This window comes from Telmatherina bonti, assembly GCF_933228915.1.
Source record: "Telmatherina bonti genome assembly, chromosome: 10".
NCBI classification, from domain to species: domain Eukaryota; kingdom Metazoa; phylum Chordata; class Actinopteri; order Atheriniformes; family Telmatherinidae; genus Telmatherina; species Telmatherina bonti.
This window is the reverse complement of record NC_136628.1, coordinates 13586442-13605832: the sequence shown is the minus strand read 5'-3', so window position 1 is coordinate 13605832 and position 19391 is coordinate 13586442. Positions and strand designations below refer to the sequence as shown.

Sequence of the window (19391 nt, the reverse complement as noted above, 5' to 3'; positions counted from 1 at the left end):
CAGCATAAACCTCAGATATCATGAGTTGCTGCTGGAATATTTTCAATCTTATGGGTTTCTTTCCATTGTGCAGATTTGCAGAAGGAAAAATCCCAATGAGCTGAAAAAAGCTCATACCTCTTCCAGATTTTGCCCTATTGGGTAATAAGCTCAGCATTACATGTAATTACATATTTCTGTAGATGTGAGAAAATGTGGAGCAGCCTTAACATTCACTGAAGATGTGTTTTCTGTGCACTCATAACCAAAGGTTGATCGCTTTCATTGGATCCAATATTCTATAAAATCCCAGAGACCATGACAAAGGCTTGATCTGCTCTACTACATCATCTACATTACATCATCTACATTAGCAAGAAAGAAAGAAATAGGTGACTGCTCCAGAGATCTGAGGTCTTAAGCACCCTGTCTGCCTTCTATGTGGGGCATTGGCTGGTGCCTTTCTGGACAGGTGTATGGTCATCCTCATGCTGGGGGCTGCTGATCACCTGGGTTTTGGAGTCCTTTGGCCTTGCCTTTGACCTTTGTATAAACACACTCTTCACTCCATATAATCTGCATGCTGACACAGTTGCTGTGTTGTCCTGTTGGTTTATATACTTTTAGCTACTTGTAATTAGTTTCTTTGTATGTGTATATATGTGTGTGTGTGTGTGTGTGTGTTTCGAGTGCTTTTAGTTGTAAGACATGTATTTCTTTTAGCTTGTTCATCTCTTGTTGGTGCTCCTGATGATTGTCAGCTTTGTTTTCCTGCAAAGGCTGTAGAATGCTCTCTGTTATGTTTCTGGTGGTCGTCTGAATCTATCGTATTATCTATTTAATCAGTAAATACACACTGCTTGCAAAAAGTAAAGAAATTTGGCTTCTTGTATGATGTCAGAATCTAACTGAAACTAATCAAAACCCTTCGATATTGACTTGATTTGATTTTCTTTAAAGTTTTTAACACACATGTAGAACTGTATTTAAGTACTTGATGCACATATTGCTGATCTTTCACAGGACTTCAACAACAGCAAAAGTATCGTCTGAACCATGAACGGACTACTAACTGTTCTGGTCCAATGACAGCTCGTATCTGAACTGTCTTTTTCATCCTACTAATTTATATTTTGACACCTTCAGACTTAGATGACATCTTTTTTTCATTATGAACATGTTTTCTGTTGGTGTAAACTTGTAAATATTGGTGGTGCTAACATTGAATAATGTTAATAAAAAGCAAACATACACGCCATGCGTGTGTGGCGTTTATGTCTGAGACAGTTTGGCTGTGAAACACAATAGAAAGCTGAAATACATAAACATTATTTAGATATACTGTGAACTAAACAGAATTTAGACAAAATGAGACATTAATGTGACTGTAAATTAAGTTTTCATACAAAACTGCAGTATGTTGACATGACTTGGTGGTAAATGCGGCGCTGATGTACCACTGATGTCAATGTACTTTCATGTCGGTGCATATGAACTGCTCTTTGCTGTTTCTGTATCCACATCCACAAAGTTTTTCCATCTGTTAACTTCATTGCCATTTTATGCACATCCTTCCAGTAAATCATCATAAGGAACAGATGAAGCTTATCATCCTGGGCTGTATTATTTTGTACTGACAGGTTGTTGTTTTTTTTTTCAGGTGCGTAATCTTTGCTACATGGTGACGCGGAGGGAGAAAATGAAGCACAGCCTGTGCGACCTCCAGGAGAAGATCTTCCACCTGCAGATACAATTACTGGAAGAGGACATGGCTGGAGGTAAGAGAGACATTATGCGAGTGTGTAGTGGAGTCATCTGAAGCCAGTAATGTTTCACCCACTCAACAACGGAGCTAAGGCCAGCAACACTCTCTTTCAACCCCCTCCAAAAAAATAAAAAATAAAAAAGCACTATTTGGTAAAGCTCAAGTGTATAACGGTTACATCCAAACCCTTGTTGCCTGAGTGTAGTGGGTGGACAGTTTTTGAAATGGTCTGTCATCATTTTTACACAGCAGGCCACACTTGACACTGGCGCAGCAAAGACTGCTGGAATAATAGTTGAGCCACATATTGTGACACACACCATCCATATAAATGGGGCTCGATTTTTTTTCATCCACTTCACACAGATGACTGACTTTCATACATTTTCCACTGAGATGGAAAGCAAGAGGGAGGAAGAGTTGCTGGTAGTGGTCAGATATCGCTCAAAATTATGTTAATCTCCGCAGGAAATCCTAGTTACAGTGATAAAAGTGTATTCTTGTAAAAATATTTGTGTTTTTTCACTGCGTAGCTCAGTTTGTGTCTGTTGTAATTTATCCTGGAAGTGGAAACACGCTTGCTAAATGCGGTACTTTATCACAATGTTTGATGAAAATAAGTACAAATAGAACATTTCTGAAGAAATTTTGATGGGTGCCAATGAAGCAGCTCGCCCCCCAGTGTGTGTGGCAAATGTCCTAATGAGTGTAAGTGAGGGGCCTATGATGTGTAGTGTGTGTGTGTGTGTGTTGGGGGAAGATAGAAGTGAGGCACAATGATGCGCGCATCTCTACATATTCACTATATAAAAACAGTTGAAAGATGTCAATTGAAAACCAATAAACAGTGTAAATAGATCAATAAATATTACTATAACGATATTAATATGTGTGCCTCAATTCTGAGACCAGTGGTACCCATAATAAATATGTTGCACAAAATTAAATAAACTCGGCATTAAGATGAGGGACTAAAACAAACATAACAAATTTTGAATCAAGAGCAACATTTTAGGAGGATATTTAAATGAGGTTGATCCTCTTTATTTCACATCAGAGTCCATCCACCCCACATCTCAGCACGCCAACCCAGACTGTTGCAAAACTGGCAGTACTGTGTCTGACTGATTCAGATCAGACTGGTATCAGCTTATCAGGTCAGTAGTTCAGCAGTGTAAACAGAGAACAGACAAGAACGACTTATAAAATATTAAGGATCACTTCTAAAGCTGAATGTGGGCCTCAAAAGCTTTTCTAAAGGCTGTGCAGATTCTTCCAATTAAAATTCAATGCACAAATTACTATATATGAGGCTTTTTTTTTTACAATGTGCCATTAAGATAGTTCTGGTTAGAGTAAAAGAAAGAAAAATTACTTGTCACATTGCTAAGATGTCAGTCCTCAGATCATTGTTACATAAAATGGAAATGCAGAAAATATACCAACATATATAAGCTTCTTAGGCTGAAACTAAGAGATATTTTTTTATTGTGGCTTTCTTTTTTCACTTAAGCTGTTTGTTCTTCTAATAATTCTTATCTGGGTTCCTGAAATAACCTCATAAAATGTTTCTTTTTTTCCAACTGGAAATGAAAAGCGGAAACATTAAAGGATTGTTCAACAAAATATTAGTTTATGAGTGATGTATTATGTAATAAATTATCTTGTTTGCTTTAAAAAATATATTTCTATTGAACCAGAATTAGAAAATAATGTAATGATTTTCATAAAATTTTTGTTTATTATTTTAGTCAATTTAAGCTTATTTTACAGGCAGCTGTTTTTTTCTTCTTTAATGAAAGGGTATGAATAAATACGAGCACAACTCTATATTTGTAATTTATGTATATGTAATATATGTATGTATCTATATGTACACACACATTAGTTTTATCCATTTGCTTCATACGGAGAACAAAAGGAAAATGCTGTAAATCACAAACCTTTTCCTGAACTACATTGTGCGCACAGTTTGAACTCGTTTGGCAGGTAGGTTTTGCTCGCTACTGTTCTCTGGATTTCTTGTTGTTTCTGTCGTCATGTAATCCCAGCTTGACTTCACGATGTTGAGAGCGGGGCTCTGTGGGGGCCAGACCATCTGGTGCAGAACTCTTTGTTCCTCTTGTTGTGGACGGTAGTGGTTGCTTGAGGTTGCTGACACGTTGCAGACTGGATGTGAGGCTGATGAAATGCCTGCCTGACGGCTCTGTGTGATGGACATCAATCTAAACTACCTGAAGCATTCACACAGACGGCTGAATCACACAAGACTCTGAACATGAGCATCAAAACAAATGATCAAGTTAAATATATATGACATATGTTTTTTGCGTCATTTTTTTGTGTGCATACTGCTCCATTTCCCAGCGGTTGTTTCTGAAGGTGGCTTTTATGTAGACGATGTGAATCCCTTTTAGTTTGGAGTCGTGACCTGCAGCTGACACAGTGATGATAGTGAAAGCTTGTTGTCATGGTAATACCAGGAGTGTCTTGCTGGCATGGTAATGATTGTGAACTTCTGCTAGTCTGCTCCTGGGGATGTGTGTGTGTGTGTGTGTGTGTGTGTGTGTGTGTGTGTGTGTGTGTGTGTGTGTGTGTGTGTGTGTGTGTGTGTGTGTGTGTGTGTGTGTGTAGCTGGAGAGGTAAATTTGCAGTGCTCTTCATTCTCCAGGAAGGCGACACACATATCTACCCACTCAAGTAAATCAAATACAAACACTTTCTCTCTCTTTCTAACCCCCACTATGTTTCTCAGCTGCACACTCCCAAGAATACACACACACATACACTCAAAAAACACACACTTCCATACGGTGCAGGGCTGCTGAGTCAGCCGATTGCTGCCATCAGGTACCGGGAGCTGTGCTGCCGGCGTTAAGCAGCCGTATCTATTCACAGTGCCACAGGAGTTAGATTAGAGAGGATAGTTGGTGTGTGTGTGTGTGTGTGTGTGTGTGTGTGTGTGTGTGTGTGTGTGTGAGTGAGGGAGCAGCAGAGAGTGAAGGATGAGCTTGTCTGCTGTAATGATTTGTCGTGTCCCTCACCATCTTTTCCTCCTGTCTTCCACCATTCATTTCTTTCCATCCTCTTTAATCATTTGCTGCTCCATCTGTTGCTCTTATTTTGTTTTTTGTTTTTTTTTTCTGCCATCTCATCTCTCGTCTAAGAGCACGTTCACATCAGTCTTTTTGATTCGAACCAGAGTCCGTTTGCTCAGAAAGTCTGCTTCATTTGGGCCAAACGAATTCTGATTCGGACCAAAGAAGCGGACTCAGTCTGCCTACAAACACAGGTCTCAGGGCGTGTCAAGCGGACCACATACAGGAAGCGGTCTACATGAACTAATGAAATCATTTCCTGCATTTGACGTTGAATTGCATTGTGGGTAAATGCATAGCGATCGTGTTAGGAGTCCTCCACCTTGACTGTTGTTCATACTGGGCAAATTGTTGCAGTGTATTTCTGGAGTATACTTACATAAGACTAAATAAAAAACCCAAAGCAACAATAGTTTCGTCTCCATGTTTAACTCACAACAGTTTCCTTCTTCACGCAAGTCTTGTCCTCTCTTTTGCTAAATACTAGTGCAGCGCCACCGTTGGTGGGAATGGGGATATATTGTAAAGGTTTGGCGCATTTGACCAAAGTGCAGCGTGAACGTGATCTCAGTCTGAATGGAAACACCCCCCTTCAACTGAGCCGAGTCCCTAGTCGGTCTCTCCTGAGGTGAATGCCTCCTTATCTGACTTTCTGTTCAGGACATTTCATGAGTGGTGTGTTTGTTTCTCTCACACAAACTGATTTTAATCGGGTGTGACACGGAAATGAGAACGCAGCTACGTTGAGTTGCTCTTGTTTTCAGGTGTTTATACTGGTCATAGCACAGTGATTTTTATAATCCATGCTATAAAGAGCAAAACTTTCTTGTTTTCCCAATTTGATGTGAAATTGACAGATGTAAGTTTTTACTTTCATCCAACTGCATGTTTACTGTTTCATGGAGTCAGAAAAGGCTTCATATGCTTTAATTCATTCATGTGCATATTGGTGACTTGAGTGGAATCTTTTCTTTATTGTTTTGCATCTATTCTGAACACCACAGGTATCAAATTAGTTTTTCCAGAAAGCTGCAGGTACTTTAAGCCCACCTACCTTTCTTCCCCTTATCTCCCTGTGGGCTTGTTTGCACATAGAAAATACTCACACCCCTCCTGATCTAAATCAGAAACAGTAAGCTCTGTCTACCTGACGGTCTCATGGTCCTTCATCTATCCTCGGCAGTCTGTCATCCAGACCGCTCGTCTGTCTGTAAGTCACGCTAGGAGCTGTGCAGGTCGTAGTTTGGAAATACTTAGCATCGTATTATCAAGTTAGACAGGCAACCAGAAAAAGTTCCTATAGCCTCGTCTTCGGACCGTGAATCTACATGATGATCAACCTATGAAGCAACTCTGATGTAGTTCGTGTGTTGCTGATGAATTCTACCTGATGTAAAACATCAACACGGCCAGCTGTATGAAGGGTTTAACATCACATATGATGGTGAGAGCTACAATCATAAGGACTTTACCTAAAAAGTGCCTAGAAATAAAAAGAAAAATCCCAATATAACTTAAGCTACGCATAGTAATAAAATTTCTGTTTCAGCAGTTTTCGATGTGTTTTACCTGGGGGGAAACAGAAATGTCTGCTGAAACTGAGACTTTGCTGAGTGAATGGGGCCTAATTCCTCACATGAATCCTACACATCCAGTAAGGCTGCTGGTTTCTTGCAAACTCTCAATAATCACAAATCATCATGTTCTAGCAGCCATGTGTCAGTTTTAGGTGAGACGGTGATCAACAACCCCAGCACCTACAGAGGTGACTAAACAAAACATTAAATCAGACATGGAGAAGAAAGCTGAAGTAAAAACGTCTTTGTTCTTCACGTGACAGGCTTCAGGAAGAGACTAATTTAAAAGCAGAGTTAGATCCAGGACATTTACGTGACATTAAAAAAAAAAACCCCAATTAGAATATAATACTACTCTTTATGTTCCTGCTGTACTGCAACAGCACAGAAATGGACCTGATACACAAATACCATATTTCAGTTTGGGGGGAAAAAAAGCATAATTTTTTAAAAGTGAACCCTAAAATAGTACAAAATATTTACTAGACAAGTGACATAAAGTATGTAAAAAATATTCAGTCAAAATGAAGGTAAATGCACAGCAAGTAGAAACAGTATGAATACAGCAGTATTATGAAAAAATGAGGAAATCTATTGGGGGTGGGGGGGGGCTGCAGTGGCTTCAGACACAGCTCAACTCAGCCATTTTTTCACTTTCCTGGTCTGATGGGAACATTGGAATTGTTTTATTAGTTTGAGAAGAAACTTTCCATCATCCATCCCAGTTATTCCCATGCAGAGGTTACAGCAGGGGTGCCCGAAGTCGGTCCTCGAGGGGTACTGTCCTGCAGGGTTTCCATGTATCCCTGCTCCAACACACCTGACTTCCATTCAATGATCCAACAGCCAATGAAGTTCTGCACAAAGAATGATTAGTTAGAGGCAGGTGTGTTGGAACAGGGATACATGGAAAACCTGCAGGATTGAGGCCCTGGAGGACCAGAGCTGGACAGCCCTGGGTTACAACATGTCCATGCTGCTACTGGAGAGGCGGGGGTGTACCCTGACCTGGTCGCCACTCCTTCGCACGGCGTGTACTCCTTTAATCTCTGAAACTCTGTCAGACTCATCCAGACGAGGCTGTTGGGAGTGTTTCTGCTCGACATGGAACCAATTCCATCTAAAATATCTGTTACTTGTTTCTGTTTGTGAAACATAACTTTCATCTAATCACCAATCAATGATTTTCAGCTTTATTTTTCAAAAGATGTTTCATGGCCAACTATTCAGGTGATTCTTGTCATAAATAACCAGACATAAATATTAAAAGAAGAAATTACACTGTATATCGAAGAGTGTGTGCGTGTAGGCATTTATAAATGCATGCAGAGAATCGGTGTTATTGTTATTCAGAAAGTGTCCGGCATTTATATTCCAGCTGACAGCGGTTACTATTGGCTCTCTGATCTGCTTTCAGCAAGTGTGTGTACGAGTGTGTGTGTGTCAGAGTTTGAGGAAGACAAAGGAAACAAGGACAGAGGAAGGGTAAGATGGGAAGGGACGAGAAGGTAATGAGATGAAAGAAGCAGAGAGGGGGATAGGAGTGACTATGAAGGAAAAAAAGAGAGAAAGGACAGAAGAGAAGGTGGGGACAAGGAAAAAAATTCATCGCTGTAATGAGTTCAGGTGAGAAATGGGACACAGTGGTAACACACAAACACACACACACAGACTCACGCTGCAGTTCAGCGCACCTAGAAAGAGAGAAAATTAATCACACACTTCAAAAAGATGAATTCCCCCCCCCCCCCGTCAGTGGTGCTGAACCTTCTAAACAAGAGAAGGAAGGAGGTTTGGAGTTAAGAAGGATTTTGCAGAGATGGAGTGAAAGGACAAGACTGAATATGGAGACAAAACACACACTGAATGCTTTTCTCTGCTGATAGTTGGATTTCTGCAGAGATTACAACCTGGGGGGGGGGGGGGGGGACGACTTTCCATGCGTTCACACACAGCCTGCAGGTGTCCTTGAAAACCCAAAGTCTGGTTTTGCTCCTTTTCAATTCTGTACAACATATAAAAGAACAAGATCAGATTAGGGGGGGGGGGGATAAAAAGTAAAACTGTGGAAAAGTTGTCTCTAGGAGATTCCAGGATAAGTTGGCGCATCTGTCAAATAAAAAAAAAAAAAGAAAGAAAGAAAATACAATTTACAAGGTGAGTGAAGAAGTGTTCCGACTGGGAGATCCGTCAGAGATCCACTGGAGTTAATGGGCTCTGCAGTTTCATCAAGAGCCATTAAAATAAATTGGAAGAGCGGGAGAGACACCTGCTAGATTTACCTGCATTATTTTATAAATCGTCTTTGTAAAAGAAAAAAAAAGGGAAGCAAATAATCCAGACGTACGGTACACCTGCAGTATGCAGTCTGATTCCTCACACCCTTAAAGCGCCAGTAGCGTTTACAGTCTACTATATTTGACAACCACTTCAAACACCCCCGTTTGGACGTGGAAGGAGGATTCATGGAAAAGGGACGTTTTGTAAAACCATAAAAACCACTGCAGAGAGGGAGATTCAACAGGGACGCTATCTCTCAGGGCAGAGTTGTCCACATTTATTGCACAGATAGACAAAATTATGTGTGATAAACAAAACATATTGCTGCTTATTTTTACTTAATCTGCAGCTATTCAACATCTCTCTGGTTTTGTTCCACAATATGTAGCTAAAACACAGGCTTTCCATATCAAAGGGGGTTAAATTAAATATACTGATTTTAATTAAAACCAATGATATGATAACCCAGTAAGGTGCCTGACCCAGTCCCCATTCAATCCAACTATCAAATTTACATAATTTGCTATAAATCCATTTTGTCTTGATTTAGTTAAAGCTTCTTTTAAGTGTTTTAAATTCCGAAGAAAAAAAAAACAGGAAGTCTGTATTTGATACATGCAGAATGCACTGATTAATTCTGCATCCATTTAAAGAAGAGTTGGAGATGAAGGGATCAGACTGGAAATGGAAGTGAAAGCTGCTGATGGACTCACAAGACAATCCTAATTCTATCAGATGAGTTAAGGACAGGCACAGCTGTTGGTTGATCGTCAAACTCTGGACGAAAAACTGGCTCCAGTGATGGAGCTACAGCAGATGACTTCTGTAAGAGACGGTTTCACACTGGTAAACTGTGTGAAAACTTGTCTAAAACACCCTGAAGACAAATGTTCTCATCATCATGAGCTCACAAGAGAAGTGAGGAATCATTATGATACAGAAAGACTAATTATTACGTTAGATCATTACAATCTGCTGAACGCTGAATGAATTTCAGGTTTAGATGCGTCGACCCCTGTTTCAGTGTCAGACGTCGGTGTTTGCCTGGTGATTGCTGGAAGTTCATCCACCTGCCATGAATTTAACATCTGCCAGTCATTAAACCAGGTCAAACAGATGGATTAAAGCCTTCAAACTGTCAGCTGCAGCCACACCATCACACTAAAAGATCTCTTATTTAAACATTTTTCTCATATTTTGATTCCCAAATTCAATAAATCATCTGTGTGGATTTACTTCAGAGTAATTAAAATATTATGGGCATTAAAAGATAGACAAATGTCTAAATATACAGGACAATCTAAATATATAGACAGTTGTCTAAATATACAGGATTAATTCATTTGAAAGCTCTTGTTTATGCAAAATGAGCAGTAAAAATATGAAAGCAGTCAAAATACGAGATAGTATATTTATTTACAACGATGAAATATACAAAAGACTGTAACTAGTCCTGGGTGTTGTGGCTGAATGTGTGCGGGACAACTCTGGGACTCGTCTTAATCAGAAATCAATAAACATGCTGGTGGAAAGTGATGTTTCCACATGTTGATGGGAGTTTCTTCCAAACCAGTCCTGCTGCTTTTTAAATTGCGTCCAAGTTGCATTTCTAACCAGTAGCCCTTTCCACATGAAATATGGGGTGTGGGCTACCACCTCACCTGCTCTCTCATCACACCCTTCATGGTGGACATGTTTAATGCAGCCATCTTTCTTTCTGCTCACATCAACCACAACCTGTCCGGTCTTCTCCTGGAAGGGTTTCTGCAGAAATCAGCTCTTATCTGTGACGCTGTTATCCAGCACATTCACTGCTCTGCGCCTCTCTGTGTGCTGCTGCAGGACACATCCCAGGAAATACATTTTAAGACAAAATACTGTCAGAAATGTATTTATTTATAAGACAGAGTTTAAAAAGAACAGAGTTCCTGTAAACCAATGGAAACAGACCAGTTACACCCAATGGTGACGTGATAACATTCTCTATGGGACAGCATACGCCCTGCAGTCCCACCTCTAATGACTACTCGGCTTTGTGAAGGGGGGGATTTTGTTGTCTCCATGTTTTATTGTTTTTTTTTATCCAAGAAGACGTGCATTACAGCTAAATAACTATATTTTTATCAATGCAGAATAATAAATTGTGAAACAGTTGCTTTCTGTCCCAAACAACAGCAGTTTGGCTTCATTGCTTCTCTGCCATGTTGCACCACATTGCTACTAAAAAAGCCTGGAATGGAGCAGCCAAAAGATAAGCAGGGAAAAAGAAGTGGTTAGTTTGTAACGTTTGACACCTCTGTGGGCACCACCTCAGTATGTGAGAAAACTACTAAATACTTAAACTCATCTAATAAAAACTATCAAATCCCAACTTCAAGCTAACGATTGCCTCACACGCACCTCGCTTTAGTCTCAGATTCATTTCCCATCAGTCATATTTCTGCTCAGTGCAAACAGTAATGAGTTCATAGCTTCTATCAAACTATTTTGTTTTTACAGCAATCAGAATTTAGCAAGAATCCTTTTTCTAAACATCTAAACAAGATGAGGATCCAGGCGTCGTTTCAGACTTCAGTGTAAAGCTCTGGACCCTGTTCCTCATCTTCATGATCAGCATGGATGCTGTGTGTCAACAATGTCCTAAATTTCTCCTTTTATTTATTTATTTTTATTCAATGTCTAAAGCGCTAGAACGCCATGAAACTCTGAAACCTTTAAAAACATAAATATCTGTAACTTAAGTAAAAGTTTTAAAGCTGAACAGAAACACAACTCAAGCAAATGTCTCTTTTCTTTCTTTGCTACACTTTAAAATATTGTACTTTTACTAAACTGTAGTTTCACACACTCTTTTCACTGTTCTCCCTGTTGCACACACACACACACACACACACACACACACACACAGGGGTCGTCACAGTGTGAAATCTCTCTGTGGTCCCTCTCAGCTCCATTCATGCATGTCCTGCTCCTCCGTGCTAAAGTAAGCATGAGGACAGCCTACTGCTGGATATGACAGCCGCACGCACATGCGCACACACACACACACACACACACACACACACACACACACACACAACTCACTACTCATCTACTCTACTATCCAACACACACATCATTTTTAAAAGGATCATACTGTGCGCAGCAGAGCTGCTCTATTTCATTTTTACTTGCGCACTTGCTGTAGTTTTGTTTGCAGGAGGTCCTGACTGAAATATGTAAACTCCTGGACAGAAACGTTTGGTTTCCAGAGGCTATAGATTTTGTAAATCCCCAGACTGAAGAAAGGATGGTACATTTGGTTCCAGTTTGTCCTTCATGCTCAAACATCTGGTGTTGAGAACAGCTGGTTGTATAAATACAGAGTGAGAAAAGTAAAGGATAAGCATGAGCTCCTTACATAACTAAAGGAATTGCTATTCTTGTATTTTATAATATAACTCATTTTGAATTTAAGGAAATAAAAAATAAACAGGACGGAATGAACTTTCCGTACTTTTAACTTTTAGTTGCTCACACTGTAGATGTGAGGGCATCTATGCTGACTATTTAACCCGATAATACACGCAAAAACAAAACAAATAAGCCTGTGCAGCTCCCACCTGCTGCACTGATGCATGCAAACACACACACACACACTTTCATCTATATATTCTCAGCGGCAGGAGAGTTAGTGAGCCATGCAGTCAGGACTGTTTGTGTAAACAGCAGGAGCCTGTTACAACAAGACATCTCAACAATAAGGGCTTCCTGTGTCAGAGAATGAGGGAGATCATCGCTGTGCTCTATATGTGGGACTCGCCGGAGTGTGACAGCATGTGTCTGCATTGTTTCCTTACATGCTGTGTGTGCAGGCATGTGTGTTAAGCAAGCATTTGTTTGTGGTTCCCAACAATGGTTGCTTATTCCCCTTTCAGTTGTACGATCATGCATCATAAATGCTAGTAAACGGTACTAGCATTTAGCTTTAGCTTAAGCTATTACACGGCTTATCATTGTGATGATTGCATGAAAAGTGCTGCCATTATTTTCTCTAAGCAAAAAAAAGTGCATTTCTTGCAAGGAGTTGTACTGTTTATGTAACTAAACAAAAAAAAAATTGTAAGTTCGTAGAAAACTTTTAAAAAGCACCCCATCAGGATTTTTTTTTTAGCATCCTAAAAAGCAATTAACATAATTTCTCGCTGGCGTGGCTGAATTAATGTCATAATGTATACTTGATCGCACAGTACAGCCTGTCAATGTTTATTAACATTCTCTCAAACTTGAATTGGTAAATAAACCTATTAATACACAGTATAATACCATCTGATGGTAATATACAGTATCAGTGTTTGTTGTGTTACCTGCTTCACTCACACCTAGAGAGCGTGAGCGAGGTCCCCCGGAGCGAGAGGACAGCTCACAGCAGGGAGGCTCTCTGCAGGACTCTGTTGTATGTCATACAGAGTGTGTGTCAGAATACTCACAACCTGGAGCCTAATAAACAGCTGAAGCGTGTTTTCTGTTTCGGAGCCGGTCTATCTAAAAGGTCAGCTACGATGTTTGGTTTCCACGCAATGCAGCAGTACATGAACATGTGTCAGTAGCTGTGTTTCCATCTGAACTCATTTATAGCCTCATTGAAAATACAGATCAGATTAGAGTCCTTTACCTGGCTTGGAGTGAATGAAGTAGGCTGTGTAATCTTGTCAGAGGTTTTGCTATTGGCTAAGGCCTGTTACATCCTCCACGAGAAGCGAGAACTTTTTTCTTGTTCTAGAGGCTCCGAGAAGAAAATGACGTCATTTTGTTCTCGCAGACGTGTTTGAGGACAGTTCTTGACACACCGGGCTGGCAGAACTTTTTTCTTGCGGGGCTGCGAGAAGTATCGTGTGATTGGTCGGACATTGGAGGTGGGCGTCGTTAACACAGAGAAAGCATGAAGCGGAGTTGCTGCTTCCGTGTGTTTGCTGTTGCCGGCAAAACAGATTGTTTTGATAAAACAGCTGATGGAGGTGGTGAGAAAGTACGAACATTTTAACATGTGGCAATAAAACACTCTGACCTAGCCGCGTGCACAACCCGCCCTGCCGCGGACGAAGCTGCTCGTTAAATATGAAACTAGAAACTCGGAGAGCGGAAACCTCCACCAAGCACAATGTTTAAGAATCCTTTTAAACAATTCCTGGATCCAAACGGTGATCCTGATCACCACCAGAATTTAATCAGTTCTTCATTTTTACATTTGCAACAACTCTTGAAATATTTATAAAAATCCCTCTGTAACCTTTTAAGTTATCTTGAGCAAAAAGATGCCGGGGAAAACAACCTCCTCGGCGGAGGTAACAACCGGGTAACCCCCCCCCCCCCCTAATCTAATCCTGGTCGTTGGGCCCACTGCCCTGCATGTGTTATAGGTAACCCGACTTTAACATACCTGACTCAAATAAATGGCTTATTATCAGGTTTTCATAGAACTTGGCAAGCAGTTAAGTTAATCTGCATCCGGTGTACTGGAGTTGGTAGGAATTAAAACAAGCAGGGCAGTGGGCCCAACGACCAGGATTAAGAAACACTGGTTTAACTAATGTATGGCTGTAATATATGGACTAATGGTTCCTAAACACAAAGAAGATTTTTCAAACTCGGCCACGCATGACGGAAAAATGGAAAGATGCTGTGAGGATTTTTAGCTGATTATGTTGAAGTAGCACTAATGAACCTGGGCAGGTTTTTGCACTTTCTCACCCACTAAATAAGGCTAATACGACATCCATCTTGCTTCCTGTCTCTTCCCTGGGCTTTCTCTAGCCAGTAAAAGTCAGTCTGAATTTGACTTTTCTGTACTTCTTTCTTTACTTTGCATCCTCTGATATCATGCTTTTGGGTTTCTGAGCTGAATCAGCCAAGATGCAGGTACAAAACAGCCAGTGTGTGTTAATATCCAGTTGTCAATGTGTGACACGCTGCAGTAAAGCAAAACTCGGCTGTTATGTGATGCCCTGGGCTGGAAATAGAAAATAAAGTGCAATTTCTCAGCCTCCGACCCTACAAGGCAACTGCTTCTCAGGAATGTACATTATAAATGTCAGTGTGCCATCAAAACAAGTCAGAAGCACAGAGTTTTAAGGTAAAACACTTATGTAATATAGCTTTCATGGTCTTGTTGATATTGGCTGCATGTGATGTCTGAACTCTTGGGAATCAGTAGAAAATGAAAATAAGTTTCTTGAATGTTTTCCATGTTGTATAACTTTATTGAATGCACAACCTTTGACTGACTGACTGACAAGCTGAGTCGATTGCAGCAGATCCTTATCGCAAATAGAATAAAGTATAATCGCTTACATCATCTATTATGTAGTACCAAGAAAATACAAACTGTTGCTTTGCCCTGATCCACTCACACAGCCCAGCAGCTACTCCTGGCTTTCTTTTTATTTTTTTATCCGAGTTAACTTTCATCAAGGCCACATGGGTACACAGACAGTCTTACCCTTAAACTTGAAAATACTGAACAAGCTTAGCACCAAGCAATGCCACGCATCCCAAATATCTCATTTTTATCAGGGGACAGCAGCAGTGAAAATGGAGATGAGCTGTGGCTCCATCACCGAACCACATTAGGATGCGAGTCACGTTGGGCCACGCTGATAAAAAGGTGCCACCAGTTCTCAGAATCGTGGAGTATAGCAATAAAAGCCCTGTCACTGCAGCTGCATGGAAATAAAACATATTGCTAATAAAAAAAAAATCTACATTTATCTCAAAATTGTCCAGAAATATTCCGAAGAGCCAAACTATTTTTGGATATTGGAATCCTGGGGGAATTGCTTTTTGCATTTATGCTGACAGAAAAATCTGGCTGAGAAACTTCTTGGGGGTATGTTGTTTGGCTGTTTGGACTTCCTGACTTCTCTTGTATCTGAAGTGAAACAATGAGACCAGGAGCCATATTCACAAAGAATCTTATTCCAACACTAGGACAACTCCAAAATCACTCTAACTTTTTAGCTAAGACTTCCCACTTAAAGCCTCTTCACAAAGCTCCTGAGAGTAACTTTTACTAAGGAACTGAGAAAACTCTTCATCTAAGAGAAGCACCAGGATTGATCCCATTGTTATGGGTGATGCCATGTTTTTTAATGACACTGATTTGCCGTGTTGGTCTTTGGTTGTTGTAGGTCTCGGTCAGTAAATTAATAACAGAGATTCTGCAGGATGGTGACCTCCAGGTTACGGGTCGGGTGAAGAAATTTTCACTTTAATTGCGGTGCAAGTAGGTTCGGGTAAATAATACAATGAAGAGGAAGATTTCAGAGTCCTAAACTTATGGCCAACAGACTCACTTTTTCTGGATTGTACTCTTCAATCATCAGGTTAAGAGCTACTTTTAGTCCAAGGTTCTTTATGAATAAGGCGCCTGAACTGCAACGTGTCCAACCTACTGACGGTCCATTAAATCAAGTCTTATTAGTTTCTTTCCCAGAATTGTCAGGATATTTATGTCCCACTTGAAGGTGTAATCGTTACAACTAAACCTTCTCATAGAAAGTTGCGACTGAAAAATTTGCCTGTTGAAAGTTTCAAACTTACCGCAGAGTTTAAGGGCTGCTATACAAAAATATGTGTCATCAGGAAAGTCTTGTTTCTTATGGAGATTTTAAGAGCCAAAAGAGAGACTGTTTGATGTGTCAAGTTAGCGGTTTGTTTTCTGTTGCAGTTGCTGCTCACTATTTATTTTGCGCATTCATTGTGTTAAACAGCCAATCACTGAGCACTGTCACAGACAGATGGGATGCCAGTCCCACAAAATGAATTTTAAAAAAGAAGAAAAGAAAAAGCTCTGATAAAAGCTGAAAAAAAATACAAAAGTGGCAACATAGCGCACATATACAGGAGAGACACATTCACAGGCATCCCCATCAAGTTCTGCATCTAGCTGTCAAGCTCAGAATTTTTTATTTTATTTTATTTACTCTCATAACTTGGCTTTATTAATGGCAGTAACAAGTCTCTATTTTCCTTAAAACAAAAAGAAAACATTTTGGAAAAAATGCTGAAAAACAAATAGAAGACCAACACAGTTAGCAGATAGCTAGCTAACAACAAAATACAAATGTTTTCAGTGTCATGTAACTTTACTTCTAAAGGGCTGAAATCAGTCTCAGACCTCGCCCCTATATTTTCAATTTCTCCATTTTAAAATTGTCCTTTTCATAAATTATGTGTATAGTCAATATTAAATACAACACTTTAAAAAAATTTTAGGAATAGATTAGCAAGGCAAGTTTATTTGTACATCACCTTTTCATGCACAAGACAATTCAAAGTGCTTCACATAAAACATTAAAAGTATTTTAACTGGTGTGAGGAAGCATAAAAGACAAAAACAAATAGTAAAAAAATCCCAAAAAACATAAATAAAATGAAAATAATTAAAAGCAAGATAAGTTAAAAGCTACCCTGCAGATTTTATGCATCAGAAATTTAAAGGAACGCTCAAAACTACTGACCTGTTTTTTCTATAAGCATCTTCATCACTCAGATGTCAGCTGAAAAGAAACACCTCCCCAGGCTCAATGACACCATCCAGGTGAATCCATCTTAAATTGAGCGAATCAACCAAATCCCTAACCTGAGCCTGTCTTCTGTGTCTCCCTGCAGAGAAAACCCCGAAGGGAGAAAAGAGGAAGCACAATGGAGTGAAGGATAAAGGGAAGGAGAGAAGGAAGAATAGTCCAGAGAAGAAAAAGGAGAGATGGAAGTCAGAGAACGGCTCCCTGCTTAAAGAGCTAGGTACATTGTGCATGTGTGTTTGTGTGTGTGTGTGTGTGTGTGTGTGTGTGTGTGTGTGTGTGTGTTTGTGTGTGTGTGTGTCTGTGAGTATGCGCGCGTGGGTGTCTGCCCTGCAGTGTTTTTAAAGTGATCAAAGCTCCTCATTGCCTGAACATATGCCTGTGTGTTTCTGTGTCCTTGTGAAAGGAAGTTGCTGTGCATTGCTGGCCTTGATGCTAATTAACCTATTTGCTCATTTAATTTCAAAACACCCAAGAAGATGCAAAATCTCCAGATATGATTTTATTTTCCCTTGTAAAGACTGTAAGTTCAAACCAGTTTGTGTCATCGATCCACCATGTCTGCTGGGCATCTAGTTTCTGTTTGCATATTTTACATCAGGGTTACCACAAGACTAGAAGTTAAAAACTCAATACTTGATAATATAAAACAAGTGGAAGAGAAAGTGACAAATTAAGTGTTAGTTATAATAAATGGGTGCTCCTGACAAACTTATCTATCCGTGCTGCTGTCAGGCAAGAAGCAGGATATACCCTCCAGTCCATCACACAGCATGCATAGTTCAGAGATGCAGGTGTGTCTATCCCTATGTTAGTGTTTTACAGTGTTTTATCTTGCAGAAATTCATCATTTGGGCCATGCGGTAGGCTTTTCATGGCACATGTTCACATCCATGTACCTGTGTCTACATGTGACAGGCCTTTCAAATGCTACTAATAATAAGGGAGGTAATGGGGCAGTTACAGGACCAGTAGCCCAATAGTTGAAATGCAACAAGGTTTTTGTCTCAGAGCTTAAAGGCAGAGTATGTAAGATTTCAAGGCGATTCTTTCCACCACCAGGTGGCAAACACCAGGTTGTGAGCAAAACCACAAAACTGCTACCTCCACAAACGACCACAGGTTGGCAGTAATGAGCAAAACTCACCCCTCCTCCTTGCCAGCTCCAATGAGGGCAGGAATTGCTTGTGAGCTGTAGCTCAGAGCCGCTCTGCAATAAATGGGCTTATACTCACCCTACTGGTGGAAAAAAAGTACTTTTTTTTTTTACTGGTCAGAAAGCATTCAAGAAGGATCTTTGTCATTAATGAAACTTGTAATTTAATAAAGCATCAAATATGGACAGACTGGAACCTACATGTTAAAAAAAACTATCTAATTATATTTTTTTTCAGTTAATGTATTTTGAAAATATTGAAAATCTTACTTACTCTACCTTTAAAGCTCAAAAACAACTAGCAGTGACCCGATAGTGTAACAGCTAGAAAGAAAGGAAGAATCAGTCCACCAATCCTCATGACCACTTAGAGAAGAATGGATAGCTGGATGGCTGTGTTAAATGTTAAAAGTAGATTCATCCCCATGTGAAATGACAGATGCACAGATGCTCTGCAGACTGATATTTAATGGTCCATGCAGCTAATATGAATGCAGGTATTTGTACTTTGCAGACACTTAGCTGTATGTGTGTGAGATATAAATGCTCAAGGTCTTGCTGGAGGACATTTGATGTACATTTGATTGACACAGTGGCAGCTGCGGTGACTGAATTGTAAGCTTTCACACAAGAGACAAGCCACCTGCCTGACGGCTGAGGTGCAACTTAACAATTCAGTACTCTGGCATCCTCATAAAAGTCTACAGTAAAATATTCCCCTCTGAAGAATTTTGTCCATCACAAAGCAGCAGGGGGAGCGGAGTGGGCTGCTAGGTTTTTTTTTTTTTCCATTTCTTTTCCACTGTGGAGAGGTGACACGTTCAGCTAGGAAGAAACAGATTATGTGGTCGAGTCTGTGTTGGAGGTTTACTGATGTGTTAAATCATGGATGAAGATGATAAAAAAAAATAAAAAAAAGATTTTAGATGGAGTATTTATCCATGTGCTCAGGTCCGTCCATTTTCCCTGCTTGCT

The 19391-nt window shown here is 40.0% G+C and overlaps 1 protein-coding gene across 1 annotated transcript in view; it reads left to right on the top strand.

The window, feature by feature from the left end:
* jade2 (jade family PHD finger 2) overlaps window positions 1-19391 on the top strand; it is a 226000-nt gene that overhangs the window by 193734 nt on the left and 12875 nt on the right. Inside the window, exons 11-12 of the mRNA XM_079247914.1 lie at window positions 1640-1757; window positions 17349-17480. Of these exons, the coding sequence (XP_079104040.1) occupies window positions 1640-1757; window positions 17349-17480 (250 nt within the window). The remainder of the gene's footprint in view (window positions 1-1639; window positions 1758-17348; window positions 17481-19391) is intronic.